General features: G+C 46.8%; 1 protein-coding gene across 7 annotated transcripts in view; it reads right to left on the minus strand.

The window, feature by feature from the left end:
* The window catches only part of rbfox1 (RNA binding fox-1 homolog 1), an 899,382-nt gene that overhangs the window by 388,761 nt on the left and 485,546 nt on the right, over positions 1 to 25,075 (minus strand). For 2 of the 7 annotated variants that reach the window (XM_055650997.1, XM_055651000.1), the window contains exon 1: positions 5,262 to 5,505. The exons of 3 other annotated variants lie outside the window; for them this stretch is intronic. In XM_055650997.1, coding sequence (XP_055506972.1) covers positions 5,262 to 5,405 — 144 coding nt within the window. In that variant the 5' untranslated portion in view covers positions 5,406 to 5,505. Of the gene's footprint in view, positions 1 to 5,261; positions 5,508 to 25,075 lie in introns of those variants that run through there. 2 more of the 7 variants (XM_055650998.1, XM_055650999.1) reach the window with 2 other exon arrangements.

Below are 25,075 nucleotides of genomic sequence, written 5' to 3' on the forward strand. Positions count from 1 at the left end.
AAGCTAGAAACACGTTCCACCTCCGTCCCGTTAATGTGGATGGGGGTGTGCGTGCCGCCTCTGGACTTCCTGAAGTCTACAATGAGCTCCTTGGTCTTCTTGGAGTTAAGGGCCAGGTTGTTGTCAGCGCACCATGCAGCTAAGTGCTGGATCTCCTCCCTGTCCCAAAATTTCAATTTGGAGGGAGGTGGAACTGGCGGCCAGCGTTGTACTGTCAGAATTGGCGATGATACGCCAATGTCCACATTTAGGTCATCGTTAATGCAGCCTCCTCCATTATTTGAGGGCTGATGAGAAACCAATTAATTGTTTTACACTGCGCCACTGTGCAAGCCATTCTATGCAGGAAGGATACTGGAGTTACTCCAGCAAAATGCTGGAGTAACTCAGCGGGACAGGCAGCAGCATCTCTGGAGAGAAGGGATGGGGTGACCTTGCGGGTCGAGACCCTTCAGAATGGCCTGTTCGTGTCACTCCAGCATTTTGTGTCAATGTACATGAGATTCCTCTGGAGATCAAACAGTCTCGATGGCAAATGACCACAAGAAATAGTCAAGGAATGAACAAAAACATACATTTATTTTCCTCGGTTCGACACTTAAAATAAGTCCTCAAAAAGTTCCCAAGGTGGATTTGTGATGGCGAAAAAAAAAAAAAAATTTAATATTAAATCCCATAATTGGTAAATTTACTGAATTTTAAATTAAAATTAAAATAGGCCTGAACCACAAACAAAAATGGATATCAAACGCCCAGCTTGAATAACATAAAAAGGTGAAATATTGATGAGAACCTTTGATTTTATAATTCTGTACAGAACACTAAGTTAATTTAGCCGGATGTAAAGGCTTCACTAAACTAACTAAATGATTATGAACACAAATAAAGTGATTGAAATTGGTCTCAGAGTTTGCAAACCCTTATTTTGTAATCATTCATCCACGTTTGATATTTGGGGTGGAATATTTTCAATGTTTGCAATCGGCAAAGATCGATTGTTGGCAGAGATATGGAAGTTTGGAAAAGCAGTATTCGCATTGTTACGCTAACACCAGTTAACTAGAGCAAAGATACATTCTAGCTATCTTTATTCCTAGTTATTCCCCATTCATCCACTCGCTAAATTCTCACTTGTTAAAGCACAACAACATGTTGTGATGTAGCCATCGTGTACGTTTCGGAAGCCGCAGTCTCCGGTAGGGAAGTGGCCGTTCCAGCTGCTGAGAGGACTCTCCCGACTCCGGAGCAACAGTACCTGGCGAGAACGGCCAGGAACATCGGGCCTCCGTAGAGGCAACAGCAGAGGCCTCAATAGGCCCGACTTTGGGAGAACTGGGGATGGGGACTGGACATTGTGCCTTCCCCCACACAGTGGTAACCATTGTGTGGGGGGATGTTTGTTTGTGTGTAAATGATTATTTTATTCTGTGTCCAAGATGGCTGTCGGAAGGGAGAGTGGACACTGGCTCGGTTTAGCTGCCGCTGCTCTCTCTTCACATTGTGTTTTTGATCTTTTTGTGTCTTTGGATCGAATTCTGTCGTTAATTTGTGTATTGGTGATGTCTTTACTATTTATTTTACTCCGATTATATGTTTTTTTACTCTTGTTAAATTCTATAAGGTGTCCTTGAGACTTTTGCAAGTTGCCCACAAATAAAATATATTATTATTATTATTATTGTTTATAGTAATAGGTTGAATAAGTTAGGTCTTTATTCTTTGGAGCGCAGAAGGTTAAGGGGGGACTTGATAGAGGTCTTTAAATGATGAGAGGGATAGACAGAGATGATGGGGATAAGCGTTTCCCACTGAGAGTAGGGAAGATTCAAACAAGGGGACATGACTTGAGAATTAAGGGACAGAAGTTTAGGGGGTACATGAGGAGGAACTTCTTTACTCAGAGAGTGGTAGCGGTGTGGAATGAGCTTCCAGTGGAAGTGGTGGAGGCAGGTTCATTGGTATCATTTAAAAATAAATTGGATAGGCATATGGATGAGAAGGGAATGGAGGGTTATGGTATGAGTGCACGCAGGTGGGACTAAGGGAAAAAAAAGTTGTTCAGCACGGCCTTGTAGGGCCGAGCTGGGCTGTTTCCGTGCTGTCATTGTTATATGGTTATTGTTGCAAAATCTCCCCCCCCAAAAAAAAATTTGAGAATTCATGAGGGGGGGGGGGGGGGGGGGGGGATGAAATAAAATAGCTGTGAGCTCTTCCCTTCGCGATGAAGTTGTATTGATGCCATTTCCACATCAACCAGTTTTTTGAAACGACTTTGGAAGCGGTCCCCGTTTTTGTTTCACGGTGAATTCCACACATGCCCGTGGATTAGACGCCACATGCTACACAGATGATATGTAGGCAAAGGTGCGGAGAGATACACAGCGCCGGAGAAACAGCATTAAAGCTGTGACAGGGGTCGCCAGTCAAAGCATCGAACAGGATGGGAGCTGGGCTCAGCGGATCCAAGGGCGAGTAAACCCTTCCCTGCTTCAGAACTGTCAGAGTGAAAATGATGGTGTCTGGCTACAGTGCTGGGAATAAAATGGCCCATAATATGCAACATATTAAAGGTAGACAAAAAATGCTGGAGAAACTCAGCGGGTGCAGCAGCATCTATAGAGCGAAGGAAATATGCAATAGGAAATAGGCAACGTTTCGGGCCGAAACCCTTTGGGTTTCGGGCCGAAACGTTGTCTATTTCCTTCGCTCCATAGATGCTGCTGCACCCGCTGAGTTTCACCAGCATTTCTGTCTACCTTCGATTTTCCAGCATCTGCAGTTCATAGAAACATAGAAAATAGGTGCAGGAGTAGGCCATTCGGCCCTTCGAGCCTGCACCGCCATTCAATATAATCATGGCTGATCATCCAACTCAGTATCCCATCCCTGCCTTCTCTCCATACCCCCTGATCCCTTTAGCCACAAGGGCCACATCTAACACCCTCTTAAATATAGCCAATGAACTGTGTGGCCTCAACTACCTTCTGTGGCAGAGAATTCCACAGATTCACCACTCTGTGTGTGTGTGTGTGAAAAAAAAAATGTTTTTCTCATCTCGGTCCTAAAAGACTTCCCTCTTATCCTTAAACTGTGTGACCCCTTGTTCTGGACTTCCCCAACATCGGGAGCAATCTTCCTTCTTTAACATATTAAAGGATTAGCGTCCGAGAATCAAACGGGAACCGAGACAGACATAAAGAAGAAAAGTCGGATTCTTTTCCCTTCCCGCCAGCTTGGATTCTCGCTGTTTCTATTTCATATTCAGCCGGCCTCCATGCCATTTTATATTTGCGGCTGAACTCATTCGTTTTTTGAGGGCGTCTTTTCTAAGTTTGGAGCCTGCATTTCTGCCCCCGATCCAGCCCCAGGTTTGTATCACCGCGGCTGAACTCATTATCTCTGCCCCCCCGTCTCTTCTCTCTCTTTGCCCCCCTCCTCCTCCCCCCTCCTTTCTGCCCCGCGATCCAGCCCCACGTTTTCCCCCCCCCCTTGTCTTCTCTCTCTCTCCCCCCCCCCCCCTCCTCTTCTCCCCCCCCTCTCTCTCCTCCCCCCCCCTCCCTCTCTCTCCCCCCCCCCCCTCTCTCTCTTCACATCCTTACTCTCTCCCTCCCCCTCTCCGCCTTCTTTCCCCTCCCTATCCCTCCTCCTCTCTCCAACACCCTCTCTCTCCCTCCCCCCCCCCCTCTCCTCTCCCCCCCCCCCCCTCCCCCCCCCCCCCCCTCTCTCCCCCCCCCCCCTCATCTCCCCCCTCCTCTCGACAACATTGCACCTCTCCGTGCAAAGCTCCACTTTATCAGCCTGGTCGAATCAATCAGCGGCTACAACCACCACACCAGCTCTGATATTAACTACTGATATTTCTCTCTGCTGTGACAGAGCAGGAACAGCATTTATTCTCCGTTCAGCAGAGTTATGTAAACGCACACAAGTCACACATTCCATCATCACTTTTAACCGGCATTTAAATTCCGAGTCAAACACATTCTTAAAATTGTGCCCGACTGTAACACAACGAGTTGACTTAATATGCCTGTACATTATAGTACTTTTTAAAATATTCAGCTTTAAATGAATTTGAATACCAACCACCCTATTAACAATTAATTAAAGCCCCAACAGCTGTATTTAGAATTACAATTAGACGCATTTTGGTTTTCAAAGTTACCATTAATTGGCTGACAAAATTAGGCGAGTGAGATGATTATTTTTTTTTGGAGAAAGCATTTTTTGAGGTTTTTCCCGACATTTACATACTTTTGGTGGGTGTCAGGAAAGGGGAGTTGAATCTCAAAGGTACACAGAAAATGCTGGAGAAACTCAGCGGGTGCATCTCAAAGGGCCGTCTGGTAATCGGTTGTTGAGTGTGAGATGAATGGCGATGTAGATAGATGGTGGGATTCACAATTCTGCATGCGGGCACCCACCCACCCCAGTGTAAGGAGTGAATGTTCTGCAAACGGAATGGCACAGAATTTTGTGGCAGGCGATGAGACGTCGGCGCTGTCTGAGCAGAGGCTGCAAACATCTCACTCGCGGTGAACTGGCAACAAACAAAACGACACAGACTTCAGCCCAACACATGGCAGTTTAGCACAAACATGTTCCAATGCTGCCCTTCTATACAGAGTCCACCTAGCAGGTGGATATTTAAACAAGGCCGGCGTTATACAGAGGAAAACCAACAACTAACTACAGACAGGAAACTTTAATTTCTCAGCAAAGGTCCAGAATTGTTTTTGAAACATCACCTCGTCCAGCAAACAGTTTGGCGGACCAGACTTGCTCGCAAAGAGCCGCCACCTCAACCACACCAGCAACAAAAAAAGTTGATATATTAAAAAACCCCAAAAAAACAGAACAGATGGGGAACTTAAAAACTGCCCCAGTTCCCCGATACTGCAGGTACTTTGGTGACATCACGTTACACACAAGGTTCATGAAATCAATGACGCTGCGGCCTCTTTTAACGGAGTTAAATATATAATAATGCATTTCAAAATAAATGGTGGCAGGAAAAACGCATACATTGTAATAACCGCGTGTACACACACACACCGCACACACACACCGCACACACACACCGCACACACACACCGCACACACACACACCGCACACCACACACACGCACACACACCGCACACACACACACACACAATCTGTGCCAGTTAATAGCACTGCATTTATTGATCTAAGCAGCAGAACAGCAGCAGAAGCAGAGAGATCGTGAATCACTACGGCACAGAATATACATCCCCCTTACCTGTTGTAGGTACATGAAGGTCAGGGCGCAGGACAGCTGGGGGCACATGCCCACGTTAGGCAGAGCCACACAGGTTGCACCTGTCAAGGGATGCTGCATGCTGTAGCGCTGGGGTCTGGACACGACCAGTGCTGGGGACTGCATGCACACACACACACGCGATCCGTCTGCTGCTCTCCTCAGTCGCTATTCACAGGCAGCGCTGTGCCAAGTTGCACTAAAATAACCACTCTTCTCCCTCCCTCGGTCTTCCCCAATCTCTCTCTCTCTCTCTCTCTGTGACTTGCTCCACTCCCACTCTCTCTCTCTGTATATCTCTGTATCTCCCCCACTCTCTCCCCCCTCCTCTCCCTGTCTCTCTCCCTCTCTGTATCTCCTCCACTCTCTCTCTCTCTATGTAACTTGCTCCACTCTCACTCTCTCTCTCTCCCCCCCCTTACTCTCTCTATCTCTCTGTGTCTCCTCCACTCTCTCCCCCTCCTCTCTCTGTATCACCTCCAGTCTCTCTCTGTATCACCTCCACTCTCTCTCTCTCTCTCTCTCTCTCTGTCTGCCTTCCTCACTCTCTCCCAGTCTGTGTCTTCCCCTCTCTCTCTCTTGCCCTCTCTGCTTTCCTCCTCCTCTCTCTCTCTGTATCTTCTCCACTCTCTCTCTCTGTATCTTCTCCACTCTCTCTCTCTCTTTGTCTCCCCCTCTCTCTGTCTGTCTTCCTCCCTCTCTCTCTTACCCTCTCTCTCACACACACAGACAGTGCAGTGCACAAACTAGCCCAGCCACCCAGCCTCACGCGGGCCAGGCCGTGGAGACTGTTATTCTAAACACTAACAATTGAGCAGAGAAGCTGAACTGTGCCTGGGTGCAGCCGATGTACAAGTGCACACTCCCTCCCAGCGACAGCGTGATTGAAGGAGAGCCACACCACATTAGTTGTGGACTGTTGGCGTGTACCAGGTTCACGGGGTCTCGCCCCACTGATGCTGAATATTGCTATAGTCCTGGTTTATCGAGTAGGTCTCAGGGCAGGGTCTTTCCACTCTCTCACCCTCCCCTCTCCCTCTCCCTGAAACTCAAATACTGCAGGGGTTTTTGTTTAAATCCTCGGGGCTAGCTGGCTGCAGCATGTGTGGCTGGGAGACTTTGGTAATTAATGGCACTAGCCAGCTGCGACCAGATTTCGAAAGAAATGACTTAAACAGGGGACTAACATTGGTGAGGGGAGAGAAGGGAGAGAAGGGGAGAGAAGGGGAGAGAAGGGGAGAGAAGGGGAGAGAAGGGGAGAGAAGGGGAGGAAGGGAAGAGAAGGGAAGAGAAGGGAGAATGTCCTACCCACCAACCAAATAATTGCCGTGAAAAGCTGCCGCCACCAATCTTCAAGCAAAACAGTTTTTAAAGAAGGAACTGCAGATGCTGGAAAATCGAAGGTAGACAAAAATGCTGGAGAAACTCAGCGGGTGCAGCAGCGTCTATGGGGCGAAGGAAATAGGCAACGTTTCGGGCCGAAACCCAAGGGTTTCGGCCCGAAACGTTGCCTATTTCCTATTGCATTTATTTCCTAATGCATTATAATGCATTTCGTTGTCTAATGCATTTCGTTGTCTCTGTACTGTACACTGACAATGACAATTAAAATTGAATCTGAAACTGAATCTGATTGCCGATTTCCTTCGCTCCATAGATGCTGCTGCACCCAGATGAGTTTCTGCAGCATTTCAAGCAAATCAGCCCGGATTAAGCGGAATTCATCATTAATTCACTTACAAGAAGGTCTTTTTTTCGGGAAGTGACAAGTGTTTTGTGTCGCAAGGCTGATAGGTGGGAGCGCTGTTCTCTGAAATGGACAAACTTTTCATTGATCCAGGACAATGCTGAGCCCCCCTCCCTCAAACACACACACACAGACACACACACACACACACAGAAACACACACACACACACACACACACACACACACACACACACACACACACACACACACACACACACACACACACACACACACACACACACACAGAAACACACACACACAGAAACACACACACACACACACACACACACACACACACAAACACACACACACACACACACAGAAACACACACACACACAAACAGACACACACACACACACACACACACACACACACACACACACACACACACACACACACACACACACACACACACACACACACACACACACACACACACACACACACACACACACACACACACACACACACACACACACACACACACACACACACACACACACACACACACACACAAACACACACACACACAGAAACACACACACACACACACACACACACACACACACACACACAGAAACACACACACACACACACACACACACACAGAAACACACACACACAGAAACACACACACACACACACACACACAAACACACACACACACACACACACACACACACACACACACACAGACACACACACACACACACACACACACACACACACACACACACACACACACACACACACACACAACACACACACACACACACACACAGAAACACACACACACACACAAAGCCGAATAATAGAAGGTGTATCCAGGAAGCAATTGTATACACCTGCAGTCGGTGAGAGATTGCTTTTGTTTCCAGAAACAAGGCTTTTATTTAAACGCTCCGCTGGCCTGAAGATCAAAGTGCATCTTCCCAGCTGCAATATCTTGTTGAAAAATGCCGCTGTCGATTCCTGACTTTCTTGCCGCTTCTTGATCTTTGTACTAGATGAGGAGATGATGAAAAACACCTTTACCCCGGGCAACGCAGCATTGCTAATTCTCTGTTTTTTCTGTTTAAACGCTGTGTTATTTCCGAAGATTCCACCAGCGTTTAACAGCAAATGTCTGCGCCGATCTGACTTCACTCACACAGTCCCTCTATTTATTAAATCGTTCTTTGGTAAAAGGTTATCAGTTTTCATCTCTTTCAAACACCAATTATTAATTAAGAGCAACATTTGCAAATATTTAGAGCATTTAGGATAAATATTAGTCCTTGTCCTATTTTTGTTACAGACCTGCTGTTTTAAAGAAACATTTAAAAAAACCTTTTTCATATTTTTTCAAGAAACGCGGGGAATATATGCTGGCGGGAGTCAGTCAAGTGCCGTTTCTATTCACAGTGTCTATATATATATATATAGACACTGGTGGCCGATTGGGAAAGGGGGAGATGCAGCGAGACCTGGGTGTCATGGTGCACCAGTCATTGAAGGTAGGCATGCAGGTGCAGCAGGCAGTGAGGAAAGCGAATGGTATGTTGGCTTTCATTGCAAAAGGATTTGAGTATAGGAGCAGGGAGGTTCTACTGCAGTTGTACAGGGTCTTGGTGAGACCACACCTAGAGTATTGCGTACAGTTTTGGTCTCCAAATCTGAGGAAGGACATTCTTGCCATAGAGGGAGTGCAGAGAAGGTTCACCAGACTGATTCCTGGGATGTCAGGACTGTCTTATGAAGAAAGACTGGATAGATTTGGTTTATACTCTCTAGAATTTAGGAGATTGAATTTAGGAGATTGAGAGGGGATCTTATAGAAACTTACACAATTCTTAAGGGGTTGGACAGGCTAGGTGCAGGAAGATTGTTCCCGACGTTGGGGAAGTCCAGAACAAGGGGTCACAGCTTAAGGATAAAGGGGAAATCCTTTAAAACCGAGATGAGAAGAACTTTTTTCACACAGAGAGTGGTGAATCTCTGGAACTCTCTGCCACAGAGGGTAGTTGAGGCCAGTTCATTGGCTATATTTAAGAGGGAGTTAGATGTGGCCCTTGTGGCTAAGGGGAACAGAGGGTATGGAGAGAAGGCAGGTACGGGATACTGAGTTGGATGATCAGCCATGATCATATTGAATGGCGGTGCAGGCTCGAAGGGCCGAATGGCCTACTCCTGCACCTAATTTCTATGTTTCTATGTTTCAAAACCACTCTAATATAGACAATGGGTGCAGCAGTAGGCCATTTGGCCCTTCGAGCCAGCACCACCATTCAATGTGACCATGGCTGATCATTCCCAATCAGTACCCGTTCCTGCCTTCTCCCCATATCCCCTGACTCTGCTATCTTTAAGAGCCCTATCTAGCTCCCTCTTGAAAGTATCCAGAGAACCTGCCTCCACCAGAATTCCACAGACTCACCACTCTCTGTGAGAAAAAGTTTTTCCTCGTCTCCATTGTAAATGGCTTGCTCCTTATTCTTAAACTGTGTGTGGCCCCTGGTTCTGGACTCCCCCAACATCAGGAGCATGTTTCCTGCCTCTAGCGTGTCCAAACCCTTAATAATCTTATATATTTCAATGAGATACCCTCTCATCCTTCTAAACTCCAGAGTGTACAAGCCCAGCCGCTCCATTCTCTCAGCAAATGACAGTCCCGCCATCCCGGGAATTAACCTGGTGAACCTACACTGCACTCCCTCAATAGCAAGAATGTCAGTGGATAGACACAAAAAGCTGGAGTAACTCAGCAGGACAGACAGCATCTCTGGAGAGAAGGAGTGGGTGAAGTTTCGGTTTGAGACCCTCCTTCCCAGAAACGTCGCCTATTCCTTCTCTCCACAGATGCCGCCTGTCCCGCTGAGTTACTCCAGCATTTTTCTGTCTATCTTCGGTTTAATCCAGCATCTGCAGTTCCTTCTTACACACTTAATGTCAGTGGTGTTCAGTACTCAATGTTTAGTGTTGTAACTGTCACTGCATGTCATGTTGTCACTTGCGGGCGGAGCACCAAGGCAAATTCCTTGTATGTGAATACTTGGCCAATAAACTTATTCATTCTTTAGCAGACCCCGTTCAAGGGATTCACTTAAGGAAATAGATCTTCTGAAATATTACTGTGTATCCTACCAGTGCTGTAAAGATGATGAGAGGCGTAGGGACGTACAGCATGGACTCAAGACCTTTCGGCCCAACTTACCCATGCCAACCGGCATGCCCCCATCTACATCAGCCCCACCTGCCTGTATTTGGCCCATTCCCCTCAAAACCTGTCCTATCCATGTACCAGTCGAACCGTTTGTTAAATGTTGTGATAGTCCCAGCCTCAACTACCTCCTCTGGCAGCTCGTTCCATACACCCACCCGCTTCCTTGTGGAAAACGTTGCCCCTCAGATTCCTTTTTTTTAAATTTTTTTTTTTTAATTTAATTTTTATTAGAAGTACGGTAAATTCCAATACTACACAACACATATATCTTAATACATTTTTTGTACCGCTTCATTTTTTTTTGAGCTTTAAGAAAAAGGTAGAAGTAAAGAAAGTAAAGAAAGTGCGCAAGAGTCGTGCAGTGCAAGAGTGTTGGGAAAAGAAAGCCCCTTAGAAAAGAAGTTAGAGAAGGAAGTAAAGTGAGAAAGTAGACCCTAGAAAAGAAAGAGAGAGAAAATACAAACAATCGCTTTATAATACCATTAAACTCCGCAGTAAGGGGACTACCAACCAAGTCTGTTTTTGTTATTTTACCTCCCGTTACCAGGTCCTGATACCACTTATTTATATATTTGTTTTTTTTTTAAATTACTATTGCACCTCATACTTGTAATAGGTCCAGAAACATAGACCACGTCTTTTGGGATTGGTCGCCCCTCAGATAAATCTTTCACAATTCTGCGGCTCTATATACTATATACAGATGGAAGTCCGGGTGTCTCTTGTGAAGTCCTTAGCCTGTGTGAAGAGACCATTAATAGTCGCCTATCTACTCCCCTCATGATTCTGAGACTACCTCCACTAGATTTGATGCCCTCATCCACCTGCCCTGGGCCAACCTCTCCCGAACAGTCTCAAACCCTCGAGTCCCGGCAACATCCTCGTGAATCATCTCTGCGCTCTCTTCAGCTTCAGCTTGAGACAGTCATGGTGCATATTTGTGGTTCAGAAGTTGTCGTGCTCTGAACGTGACCCTTGATTACGGTTCAATAGGGACTGGATGGATTCTAACGAGGGCTGGGCTGGAAGCTGTGGAGGATGTTGAGGGGATGAGGCAAGATCTCCCGGATAACTCCCCCTCCCGTTCCCACATTGGCCTTTCTGTCCTGGGCCTCCTCCACTGTCAGAGTGAGGCCCAGCGCCATTTGTAGGAGCAGCACCTCATATCTTGCTTGGGCAGTTTAAGGGCCTGTCCCACTTGGCAATTTGATGAGCGACGGTGGGTGCAGGGTGACTGATTCCTGATGCCGCCTAAAAAACGTCAAGTTGTACGGCACAGCCGTGTCAAGGTACGACAGACACTGTGGAATTCTCTGCCTCAGAGGGCGGTGGAGGCCGTTTCACTGGATACTTTCAAGAGAGAGCTGGATAGGGCTCTTAAAGATAGCGGAGTCAGGGGATATGTGGGAGAAGGCAGGAACGGGGTACTGATTGGGGATGATCAGCCATGATCACATTGAATCACATCACTTGGTTTATACTCTCTAGAATTTAGAAGATTGAGAGGGGATCTTATAGAAACTTACAAAATTCTTAAGGGGTTGGACAGGCTAGACGCAGGAAGATTGTTCCCGATGTTAGGGAAGTCCAGGACAAGGGGTCACAGCTTAAGGATAAGGGGGAAATCCTTTAAAACCGAGATGAGAAGAACTTTTTTCACGCAGAGAGTGGTGAATCTCTGGAATTCTCTGCCACAGAGGGTAGTTGAGGCCACAGTTCGTTGGCTATATTTAAGAGGGAGTTAGATGTGGCCCTTGTGGCTAAGGGGATCAGGGGGTATGGAGAGAAGGCAGGTACGGGATACTGAGTTGGATGATCAGCCATGATCATATTGAATGGCGGTGCTGGCTCGAAGGGCCGAATGGCCTCTACTCCTGCACCTGTTGTCTATTGCCGCGACACCATAGGACAGCGCCTGTGATGTCACAGCCGTCAAGCGCCATCAATGTACATCCACCCGCGACACGACACGACAGGTTGCATCATCAGGGGCAACATCGCGATGCATAGTGATGCGTGATGACGCACAGTAAATTAGCATAGGCGATGACCGCGCGCCACACGTACGCCATCGTGCGTAAGGGCGCACGACACGTTAAGGCACGCAGATGCGCGTGAATATTTTGAACGTTCCAAACGCCTGGGGCGGTAGGGAGACACCGCGCGGCGCCAAACGCTTCACGACCCGACCACAACGTGACAACCGCTGTCGCCTAAAATGTCGCCCTAGTGGGACAGGCCCTTCACACCCCATCGAGATGACCATTGACTTCTCTAACTTCAAGTAGCCCTCTCTCTCCGTCTCTTCCCCACCCGAGTTCCACTCTCCTCCTGATTAAACTCCTCGTTGTCACCTTCCCCCAGCTACCAATGGACCGTTGTACATTTCCCCTTTTACCTCTCGTTTTCACACCTCACTCTTCCCTATCTCTGTCTCCCTCTCTCCACAGGCCCTCAGCCTAAAGCCGGGTCTCGACCCGAAACGTCAGCTATTCCTTCACTCCATAGATGCTGCCTCACCCGCTGAGTTTCCAGAAGGGTCTCGACCCGAAACGTCACCTATTCCTTCACTCCGATGCTGCCTCACCCGCTGAGTTTCCAGAAGGGTCTCGACCCAAAACGTCAGCTATTCCTTCGCTCCATAAATGCTGAGTTTCTCCAGCATTTTTTGTCTGCCTTCGATTTTTCCAGCATCTGCAGTTCCTTCTTAAACATCTGCACTGCTTCAATCACAAGGATGTCCTTCCTTAATTAGGACATTTGAAGAAGGACATCCTTGTGATTGAGGCAGTGCAGCGTAGGTTCACGAGATTGATCCCTGGGATGGCGGGACTGTCATATGAGGAAAGATTGAAAAGACTAGGCTTGTATTCACTGGTGTTTAGAAGGATGAGGGGGCATCTTATAGAAACATATAACATTATAAAAGGACTGGACAAGCTAGATGCAGGAAAAATGTTCCCAATGTTGGGCGAGTCCAGAACCAGGGGCCACAGTCTTAGAATAAAGGGGAGGCCATTTAAGACTGAGGTGAATAAAACTTTTTCACCGAGAGAGTTGTGAATTTGTGGAATTCCCTGCCACAGAGGGCAGTGGAGGCCAAATCACTGGATGGATTTAAGAGAGAGTTAGATAGAGCTCTAGGGGCTAGTGGAGTCAAGGGATATGGGGAGGAGGCAGGCACGGGTTATTGATTGGGAACAATCAGCCATGATCACAATGAATGGCGGTGCTGGATCGAAGGGCCGAATGGCCTCGTCCTGCACCTATTTTCTATGTTTCTATCTCTGTGAAGAAGATGTTTCACACCGTAACACACAGAATGGGAGGAGGTTATTCAGCTTATCTCTCCCGTATTCTAGCTGAAAGATTTATCCAATCAGTCCGCCTCTCCTGCTCGTCCCCATTTCAGGCTGTGCTATAGCGAGCTTTCAAGGAAAACAGAGATATCAGGAATCTCCAGAAAGGGAAGTTATTTTACACTGCACTCAAGTGCTTCTGCTGTTCCAAAAGTAATGTCCCCACCTATTCCAATGTGAGCATTATCACACTATTCCAATATGGTATTACTGCAGTAATCCATTTCCAATTTAGTCACACAGTCCCAACATAAATGAACCGTTCCCGATAGCACGGCACCTGTATTAGTCCAATAAGATTGCATGCACATTATTCCTATAAGGGCGTGCTCAGATTATCCACAGTCCACGTACATTGAGTTTTCCACCATCATTATGCAAACTCATTGTTGTATAAGGTAGACAAAAATGCTGGAGAAACTCAGCGGGTGAGGCAGCATCTATGGAGCGAAGGAATAGGTGACGTTTTGGGTCGAGACCCGTAAGGGTCTCGACCCGAAACGTCACCTATTCCTTCGCTCCATAGATGCTGCCTCACCCGCTGAGTTTCCAGAAGGGTCTCGACCCGAAACGTCACCTATTCCTTCGCTCCATAGATGCTGCCTAACCCGCTGAGTTTCTCCAGCATTTTTGTCTACCTTAGATTTTTCCAGCAACTGCAGTTCTTTCTTGACCATTGTTATAGACAATAGACAATAGACAATAGGTGCAGGAGTAGGCCATTCGGCCCTTCGAGCCAGCACCGTCATCCCCAATCAGTACCCCGTTCCTGCCTTCTCCCCATATCCCCTGACTCCGCTATTTTTAAGAGCCCTATCTAGCTCTCTCTTGAAAGCATCCAGAGAACCGGCCTCCACCGAATTCCACAGACTCACAACTCTCTGGTTCCTCGTCTCCGTTCTAAATGGCTTACCCCTTATTCTTAAACTGTGTGTGGCCCCTGTTTCTGGACTCCCCCAACATCAGGAACACGTTTCCTGCCTCTAGTGTGTTAATAATCTTATCTGTTTCAATAAGATCCCCTCTTATCCTTCTAAACTCCAGCACTCTGTGAAACGTCACCTATCCATGTTCCCCACAGATGCTGCCTGACCCGCTGAGTTACTCCAGCTTTTTGCGTCTATATGTTTATAAGGTTCTGAGATGTCTGAGGCAGCGGAAGGAAGAGCTGAGAGAATTGAGATCATAAATCCATTATGTGCTTTCAATCCCAAATCAAAATAATCCCTGTAGATATCTCTTTGTCATTATTACAACATATTGTGTGTTCTGGCTCCCCAGACTCCACTGCTTATCAATCAAGATTGTCCTGATTATTCATTTTCAATGTGTCGCATTGAAGAAACGAGAATTACTACAATTATAGGGAAACATAGAAACATAGAAATTAGGTGCAGGAGTAGAGGCCATTCGGCCCTTCGAGCCTGCACCGCCATTCAATATGATCATGGCTGATCATCCAACTCAGTATCCTGTACCTGCCTTCTCTCCATACCCTCTGATCCCCTTGGCCACAAGGGCCACATCTAACTCCCTCTTACATATAGCCAATTAACTGTGGCCTCAACTACCCTCTGCGGCAGAGAGTTCCAGAGATTCACCACTCTCTGTGTGAAAAACTGTTCTTCTCATCTCGGTTTTAAAGGATTTCCCCCTTATCCTTAAGCTGTGACCCCTTGTCCTGGACTTCCCCAACATCGGGAACAATCTTCCTGCATCTAGCCTGTCCAACCCCTTAAGAATTTTGTAAGTTTCTATAAGATCCCCTCAATCTCCTAAATTCTAGAGAGTATAAACCAAGTCTGTCCAGTCTTTCTTCATAAGACAGTCCTGACATCCCAGGAATCAGTCTGGTGATCCCAGGAAACACAACTGAATGATGGAATCGCAGTGGGTGGGATGTAAGTGTAAATCACACACAGACACATTTTATTCGAACTTCGACACCTTTTATGGTCAGGATTCACCGATGCTCAGAAACGCTAGTCTGTGTGTTTAAATTTGTCAAATATTACTTCCCACACCATTGGCACTATTTAAGTAACAGTGTATACTATAAGTCAATGGGTATTTTTAAGGCAGAGATGGATAGGTTTTTGTGTCGGAAGGAACTGCAGATGCTGGTTTACACCGCAGATAGACACAAAACTCAGCGGGACAGGCAGCATCTCTGGAGAGAAGGAATGGGTGACGTTTCGGGTCCAGACCCTTCTTCAGACTCAAATCAAGTAATCAACTAATCAACTAATCAAGAGAGATTCTTGATTAATATGGGCGTCGGGGGTTATGGGGAGAAGGCAGGAGAATGGGGTTAAGTGGGAGAGATACTGTAGATCAGCCATGATTGAATGGAAAACTTGATGGGCCGAATGGCCTAATTCTGAACCGATGACTTATGATCTTATTATCCATTGTGGCAATTCCAGTTTGGCTTCACTCATATTATTCCAAATCAATATTCCTACAGAGTTGCCTATAACTCCCAAAGCTCTGTATAACTCGGACCCTCAGGTCCAGCACCAATCCTCCCTGCATGATGGAATGGCATTGTGGACGATGGGTTGAATGTCCTAATTCTGCTCCTATCACTTACGATGATGGCTGATCTATCTCTCCCTCCTAACCCCATTCTCCTGCCTTCTCCCCGTAACCCGTAGTAATCAAGAATCTATCTATCTCAGCCTTAAAAATATCCATTGACTTGGCCTCCACAGCCCACTGTGAATGAATCCCACAGATTCACCACCTTCTGACTGAAGAGATTCCTCCTCATCTCCTATTCTATACTAATCAAACAACTCCAGTACTGTTTGGAGTCCGTAGACTGGGCAGTGTTCAGGGACTCGGCAACGGACCTGAATCAATATGCCACAATCGCTACAGACTTCATAAGCAAATGTGTGGAGGATTGCATCCCAACAAAAGCCTTCCGAGTGTTTCCTAACCAGAAGCCTTGGATGAACCATGAGATCCGCACTCTTCTGAAGACCAGACCCCGGGCATTCAGGTGTGGAGATACAGAGGTCTACAAGAAGTCCAGATACGACCTTGGTAAGGCCATCAAAAAGGTCAAAAGGGACTTCCGCTCCAAGCTGGAGGATGAGATGGATTCTCGACTTCCTCATTCATAGACCAAAATCAATCCATATCGGTGGAAATGTGTCAGCCTCGATAACAATCAGCACGGGAGCACCTCAAGGCTGCGTGCTCAGCCCCCTGCTGTACTCACTCTATACTTATGACTGTGTGGGCGGACACAGTGCGAACTCCATCATCAAGTTTGCCGACGACACCACTGTTGTGGGACGTATCACTGATGGAGATGAGTCAGAGTATAGACGTGAGATCGACAGACTGTCAAAACGGTGCCAGCACAATAACCTGGCCCTCAACACCAGCAAAACCACGGAACTGATTGTGGACTTTGGAAGGGGTAGGATGGGGACCCACAGTCCCGTTTATATCAACGGGTCGATGGTGGAGAGGGTCAAGAACTTCAAATTCCTGGGCGTGCATATACCCGAAGATCTCTTCTGATCCCAGAACATTGATGCAATTATAAAGAAAGCACATCAGCCCTCTACTTTCTGAGAAGATTACGGAGAGTCGGATTGTCAAGGAGGACTCTCTCGAACTTCTACAGGTGCACAGTAGAGAGCATGCTGACCAGTTGCATCGAGGCTTGGTTCCGCAACTTGAGCGCCCAGGAGCGTAAAAGACGGCAAAAAGTTGTAAACACTGCCCCGTCCATCATCGGCTCTGACCTCCCTACCATCGAGGGGATCTATCGCAGTCACTGCCTCAAAAAGGCTGGCAGTATCATCAGAGACCCACACCATCCTGGCCACACACTCATCTCTCCACTACCATCAGGTAGAAGGTACAGGAGCCTGAAGACTGCAACGACCAGGTTCAGGAACAGGGATCCCCACAGCCATCAGGCTATTAAACACAACATCAAACAAACTCTGAACTATACCAGCCTCTTGCACTTTATCTGTTATTTATGTGTGTGTATATATATATATAACCATATAACAATTACAGCACGGAAACAGGCCATCTCGGCCCTACAAGTCCGTGCCGAACAACTTTTTTCCCTTAGTCCCACCTGCCTGCACTCATACCATAACCTTCCATTCCCTTCTCATCCATATGCCTATCCAATTTATTTTTAAATGATACCAACGAACCTGCCTCCACCACTTCCACTGGAAGCTCATTCCACACCGCTACCACTCTCTGAGTAAAGAAGTTCCCCCTCATATTACCCCTAAACTTCTGTCCCTTAATTCTGAAGTCATGTCCTCTTGTTTGAATCTTCCCTATTCTCAAAGGGAAAAGCTTGTCCACATCAACTCTGTCTATCCCTCTCATCATTTTAAAGACCTCTATCAAGTCCCCCCCTTAACCTTCTGCGCTCCAGAGAATAAAGATATATATTCTATGGTATATGGACACACTGATCTGTTCTGTATTTATGCCTACAATATTCTGTTGTGCTGCAGCAAGCAAGAATGTCATTGTCCTATCTGTGACACATGACATAGAAACATAGAAACATAGAAAATAGGTGCAGGAGTAGAGGCCATTCGGCCCTTCGAGCCTGCACCGCCATTCAATGTGATCATGGCTGATCATCCAACTCAGTATCCCATCCCTGCCTTCTCTCCATACCCCCTGATCCCTTTAGCCACAAGGGCCACATCTAACTTCCTCTTAAATATAGCCAATGAACTGTGGCCTTGACTACCCTCTGTGGCAGAGAGTTCCAGAGATTCACCACTCTCTGTGTGGAAAAAGTTCTCCTCATCTCGGTTTTAAAGGATTTCCCCCTTATCCTTAAGCTGTGACCCCTTGTCCTGGAGTTCCCCAACATCGGGAACAATCTTCCTGCATCTAGCCTGTCCACCGCTTAAGAATCTCGTAAGTTTCTATATGATCTCCTCTCAATCTCCTAAATTCTAGAGAGTATACACCAAGTCTATCCAGTCTTCTTCATAAGACAGTCCTGGACTTCCCCAACATCGGGAACAATCTTCCTGCATCTAGCCTGTCCATCCCCTTAAGAATTTTAGCGACAATAAACTCTCTAAAGGATATATTAAAAATCACAAAGGATCGGGAACAAGGGATCGGCACCAACCCGGGTTGGAAACTGAAAATTGAAAACTGAGCCGAGATTGTTATTTTCCTCTGTCTATTTCCCCATTTAAATCCTGGGCAGTCAATGTTTATGTCCATTGATTAGGCCATATTCGACTAATGACACACAGGCTCAGTTCATTAAATGACCCGGAGAATATGGGTTGTTTTTATATTTATGGTGTTGTTAATCAAAAACGTGCTCAAAGTTACTGTCTCCCGACCATAGTGTCGGGGAAATCAACTTTGAGTGTATGAATTAGCAGAAACAGATGGAATATCAGTTAAAGAGAGCAGTTAAAGAGGGAGTTAGATGTGGCCCTTGTGGCTAAAGGGATCAGAGGGTATGGAGAGAAGGCAGGTATGGGATACTGAGTTGGATGATCAGCCATGATCATATCGAATGGCGAATGGTGCAGGCTCGAAGGGCCGAATGGCCTCTACTCCTGCACCTAATTTCTATGTTTCTATGTTTCTATGTTTCATACACACTGTGGACATTATAGCTCTTTGAGCAACTACAGAGAAGGGAACAGAGGCCAGTCCATCACACACACGCCACACTCCCCACCATTGTAGATGTAGCCCAGTCCCACACACACCACACTCCCCATCATTGTAGATGTAGCCCAGTCCCACACACACCACACTCCCCACCATTGTAGATGTAGCCCAGTCCCACACACACCACACTCCCCACCATTGTAGATGTAGCCCAGTCCCACACACACCACACTCCCCACCATCGACTCCATCTACACTTCTCGCTGCCTCAGGAAAGCAGCCAACATCATCAAAGACTTGTCCCAGAATTTTCTTTGGATGGTTATTTTTGCGTATATATCTATGATCGCTATATATGTGTATTTGTGAGTCTGTGTATGTTTGCAAACGCTGATTGTTTTTCTCTCGCCCGTATCACATTGTTTACAGTGTACCATGCTTACACATTCTGTGGTGCTGTAGCAAGTACAGATCTCATTGTTCTATCTGGGACACATGACAATAAACCCCTCTGGTCTCTTACCCCGATCATTCCTTCTCCCCCCCCCCCCCCCCCCCCCCCCCCCCCACCCTGTCCAGCAGAAGAAGCTGCAGTTTGAAAGCTCGCACCACCAACCTCAACATTGCGTCTGCCTCCCTGACTCACCGCGATCCCACTCGCAAATTAACCTTTTGGGAATCCTGCCCAAGTCCCTTTGCCCCTCCGATTTCCGAGAATTCTCTCCCCATTCTCTCCTACTACCTAAATGCATGACTCCGCACCACACCACACCACGCTATATTTCACACACTGTTTGTAAGCAAAGATAGACACAAAATGCTGGAGTAACTCAGCGGGACAGGCAGCATCTCTGGAGAGAAGGAATGGGTGATGTTTTGGCTCGAGACTTGACGTAAGGGGCTTGGGTATAACCAGGCGTTCGATGCATTGGATTTTTATTCAGGGAACAAATGGAAGGCAGGTGAGGTGGGGGGGGTATTAGAGTAGAGAAGTGTTGAGGTTGTGGAGCCATTAGTCATGAGTAGATGAGCTCGGTGGATGGAGGAGATAATGAGTTGGCCTCACATCAGGTCATTAACAATGACACCAAGATGGCAAAGACATCTGTGGAGGATGACTGGAAAACACAAGCAAGCTGTGTACCAATGAGGTGTGATCACTTCAACATATCCAATCCCAACCATCCAACCTCTATAGGCCACCAGGACAAATGACCTGCTGAGATTGGCCAGACTCAGCAACTTGAGAGCCATCAGCAAAAAACACAACAAGAAAAATGAAATGAGAGTGACGAGTGGAAAGCCTAGGATTGGGGATGGGCAAAGATTGGGGGGTGAGGTGGGGGGGGAGTCAGTCTACCCCATGCCAGAGGGGGGAGGAGTTGTACAGTTTGATAGCCACAGGGAAGAAGGACCTCCTGTGGCGTTCTGTGCTGCATCTTGGTGGAACCAATCTGTTGCTGAAGGGTGTGTGTGGTGTATTGTCCAAGATCCTCCAATAATTCCCATGGCTCTTTCCAATTTATCCCCGGAAGTCTTATCAGACAATGTGTGTTGAACGTAATGACAGGGCTGGGAACGTCAATGTCTCACATTGACAACGCTGACACATGCCTCTAATAACATCACTCTGCATTGAGTCATCTTCAGATCTCTGCACAGAAAATGACATCCGCGTCTGATCAAACCATCTGCTCGCGGCTCCTCAGAGACGTATTAGGTGAGGACGCATTGCCACTATCGGCAACAGTCAGACACTCTCCTCGAAGCGCAGTCGAGGAGTCTGAGTGTACCACGTTAAAAGATCCGGCACTTCCAAGATATCCCGTGAAGGACTCGGAAACGTGACTTAGCATCGGATTTCAACGGATCAGGGGATATGGAGGGAAGGCAGGTACGGGATACTGAGTTGGATGATCAGCCATGATCATATTGAATGGCGGTACAGGCTCGAAGGGCTGAATGGCCTCTACTCCTGCACCTATTTTCTATGTTTCTATCAAGAGGAACTATAGGCGTGGATGTGCAACCCATCGGGCAAGAGGTACAGAAGTGTGAAAACTCACACCTCCAGATTCTGGGGCAGTTTCTTCCCGGCTGTGATCAGGCAACTGAACCATCCTACCACAACCAGAGAGTGGTCCTGGCTTCCCATCCACCTCATTGGAGACCCTCGGACTATCTTCAATCAGACGTTATCTTGCACTAAACGTTATTCCCATTATCCTGTATCTGTACAGCTCAATTGTAATCATGTATTGTCTTTCCGGTGACTGGTTAGCACATAACTAAAGGCTTTTCACTGTACCTCGGTACATGTGACATTAAACTACACTAAACTAATGGGAATGATTAAAGAAGGGATTCCGCATGATAATATATGCGGGTTATTTATAACTTGACATCCAGGTAAGACGGAAACAAAAGTGTCTCAGCAAAATAGAATCGAGAGTTTGGAAAAGTTTTAATTATTAGACGACTTAATTAGTTTAGTTGAGTTTAGAGATACAGCACGGAAACAGGCCCTTCGGCCCACCGAGTCCGCATCTTCCAGCGATCCCCGCACACTAACACTATCCTACACACACTAGGGACAATTTACATTTACACCAAACCAATTAATCTACAAACCTGCACGTCTTTGGAGTGTGGGAGGAAATCCATCGAGTCTACTCTGCCATACGATCATAGAAACATAGACAATAGGTGCAGGAGTAGAGGCCATTCGGCCCTTCGAGCCTGCACCACCATTCAATATGATCATGGCTGATCATCCAACTCAGTATCCCGTACCTGCCTTCTCTCCATACCCCCTGATCCCCTTAGCCACAAGGGCCACATCTAACTCCCTCTTACATATAGCCAATGAACTGTGGCCTCAACTACCCTCTGTGGCAGAGAGTTCCAGAGATTCACCACTCTCTGTGTGAAAAAAGTTCTCCTCATCTCGGTTTTAAAGGATTTCCCCCTCATCCTTAAGCGGTGACCCCTTGTCCTGGACTTCCCCAACATCGGGAACAATCTTCCTGCATCTAGCCTGTCCAACCCCTTAAGAATGTTATAAGTTTCTATAAGATCCCCTCTCAATCTCCTAAATTCTAGAGAGTACAAGCCGAGTCTATCCAGTCTTTCTTCATAAGACAGTCCTGACATCCCAGGAATCAGTCTGGTGAACCTTCTCTGCACTCCCTCTATGGCAATAATGTCCTTCCTCAGATTTGGAGACCAAAACTGTACGCAATACTCCAGGTGTGGTCTCACCAAGACCCTGTACAACTGCAGTAGGGACAATTTACATTTACACCAAGCCAATTAATCTACAAACCTGCACGTCTTTGGAGTGTGGGAGGAAACCGAAGATCTCGGAGAAAATCCACGCAGTTCACGGGGAGAACGTGCAAACTCCGCACAGACAGCGCCTGTAGTCGGGATGGAACCCGGGTCTCTGGCGCTGTGAACGCTGTCGGGCAGCAACTCTACCGCTGCGCCACCAGTGGGAGGAAAGATTTGGGAGATTTTGACTTCATTGTATAGTGAGAACACAAATGCAAGAAAGGCCAAACACAATGTTACTGAGAGCAAAGAAGAGCTGATGCGTTGAGGTGTGTAAAGGCGAGAGGGAGAATAAACAGCATTCAGCCAATGACAGACACAATGCAGCATCTTGGAAGACAATGGCTGGGGAAGACAAAGGACAAATGTCACTAGTAGTAGGTAGTCAAGTCAAGTCAAGTCAAGTTTATTTGTCACATACACATACGAGATGTGCAGTGAAATGAAAGTGGCAATGCTCGCGGACTTTTGTGCAAAAGACAAACAACCAAACAAATTATAAACACAATCATAACACACATATTCTTTTACATAATAAATAATAGAAGGAAAAACGTTCAGTAGAGTTAGTCCCTGGTGAGATAGGCGTTTACAGTCCGAATGGCCTCTGGGAAGAAACTCCTTCTCAACCTCTCCGTTCTCACCACATGGCAACGGAGGCGTTTGCCTGACCGTAGCAGCTGGAACAGTCCGTTGCAGGGGTGGAAGGGGTCTCCCATGATTTTATTTGCTCTGGAGTTGCACCTCCTGTTGTATAGTTCCTGCAGGGGGGTGAGTGAAGTTCCCATAGTGCGTTCGGCTGAACGCACTACTCTCTGCAGAGCCTTCTTGTCCTTGGCAGAGCAATTCCCAAACCAGATGGTAATGTTCCCGGACAAGATGCTTTCCACCGCCGCTGCGTAGAAGCACTGGAGGATCCTCGGAGACACTCTGAATTTCCTCAATTGCCTGAGGTGGTAAAGGCGCTGCCTTGCCTTACTCACGAGTGCTGAGGCGTGTGATGACCATGTCATATCCTCAGAGATGTGGACTCCCAGATATTTAAAACAGTTCACCCTATCCACAGGTAACATCGAAAACAGAAGTGTTGAATGCCAATCTGTAGACATATATATATATTACTCGTATCTCAAACGCTCAGAAACAAAGGAGACGACAGAGACTAGTGGACACTGCCTGGTCCATCACAAGTACTGACCTCTCCACCATCACAGGGATCTACAGGAGGCATCACCAGAGACCCACACCACCCTGGTCACTCTCTCATCTCCCTGCTTCCACGGGGAAGAAGGTACAGGAGCCTGAAAACCGTGACCTCCAGGTTCAAGAACAGCTTCTTCCCAACAACCAGTTGAACACTGCACCCACTGACCTCAGTCCCACTTCTGCAAACTATGATCTACGATGGACTTTGCATTGGGTACACTGCAAACTTCAGTTTCCCACTATCATGGCCTGGTTCATAAGGTCATAAGTAATAGGAGCAGAATTAGGTCGTTCGGCCCATCGAGTCTACTCTACCATACGATCATAGAAACATAGAAACATAGAAAATAGGTGCAGGAGTAGGCAATTCGGCCCTTCGAGCCTGCACCGCCATTCAATATGATCATGGCTGATCATCCAACTCAGTATCCTGTACCTGCCTTCTCTCCATACCCCTTGATCCCTTTAGCCACAAGGGCCACATCTAACTCCCTCTTAAATATAGCCAATGAACTGTGGCCTCAACTACCTTCTGTGGCAGAGAATTCCACAGATTCACCACTCTCTGTGTGAAAAATGTTTTTCTCATTTCGGTCCTAAAAGATTTCCCCCTTATCCTTAAACTGTGACCCCTTGTCCTGGACTTCCCCAACATCGGGAACAATCTTCCTGCATCTAGCCTGTCCAAACCCTTAAGAATTTTGTAAATTTCTATAAGATCCCCCCCTCAATCTTCTAAATTCTAGCAAGTACAAACCAAGTCTATCCAGTCTTTCTTCATATTAAAGTCCTGACATCCCAGGAATCAGTCTGGTGAACCTTCTCTGTACTCCCTCTATGGCAAGAATGTCTTTCCTCAGATTAGGGGACCAAAACTGTACGCAATACTCCAGGTGTGGGCTCACCAAGACCATGTACAACTGCAGTAGAACCTCCCTGCTCCTATACTCAAATCCTTTTGCTATGAATGCTAACATACCATTCGCTTTCTTCACTGCCTACTGCACCTGCATGCCTACTTTTAATGACTTGTGTACCATGACACCCAGGTCTCGTTGCATCTCCCCCTTTCCTAATTGGCCACCATTCAGAGAATAATCTACTTTCCTGTTTTTGCCACCAAAGTGGATAACCTCACATTTATCCACATTATACTGCATCTGCTATGCATTTGCCCACTCACCCAGCCTATCCAAGTCACCTTGCAGCCTCCTAGCATCCTCCTCACATCGTGTCATCCGCAAACCTGGAGATGTTGCATTCAATTCCCTCGTACAAATCATTAATATATATCGTAA

Source organism: Leucoraja erinacea, chromosome 20 (genome assembly GCF_028641065.1).
Source record: "Leucoraja erinacea ecotype New England chromosome 20, Leri_hhj_1, whole genome shotgun sequence".
Lineage (NCBI taxonomy): Eukaryota > Metazoa > Chordata > Chondrichthyes > Rajiformes > Rajidae > Leucoraja > Leucoraja erinaceus.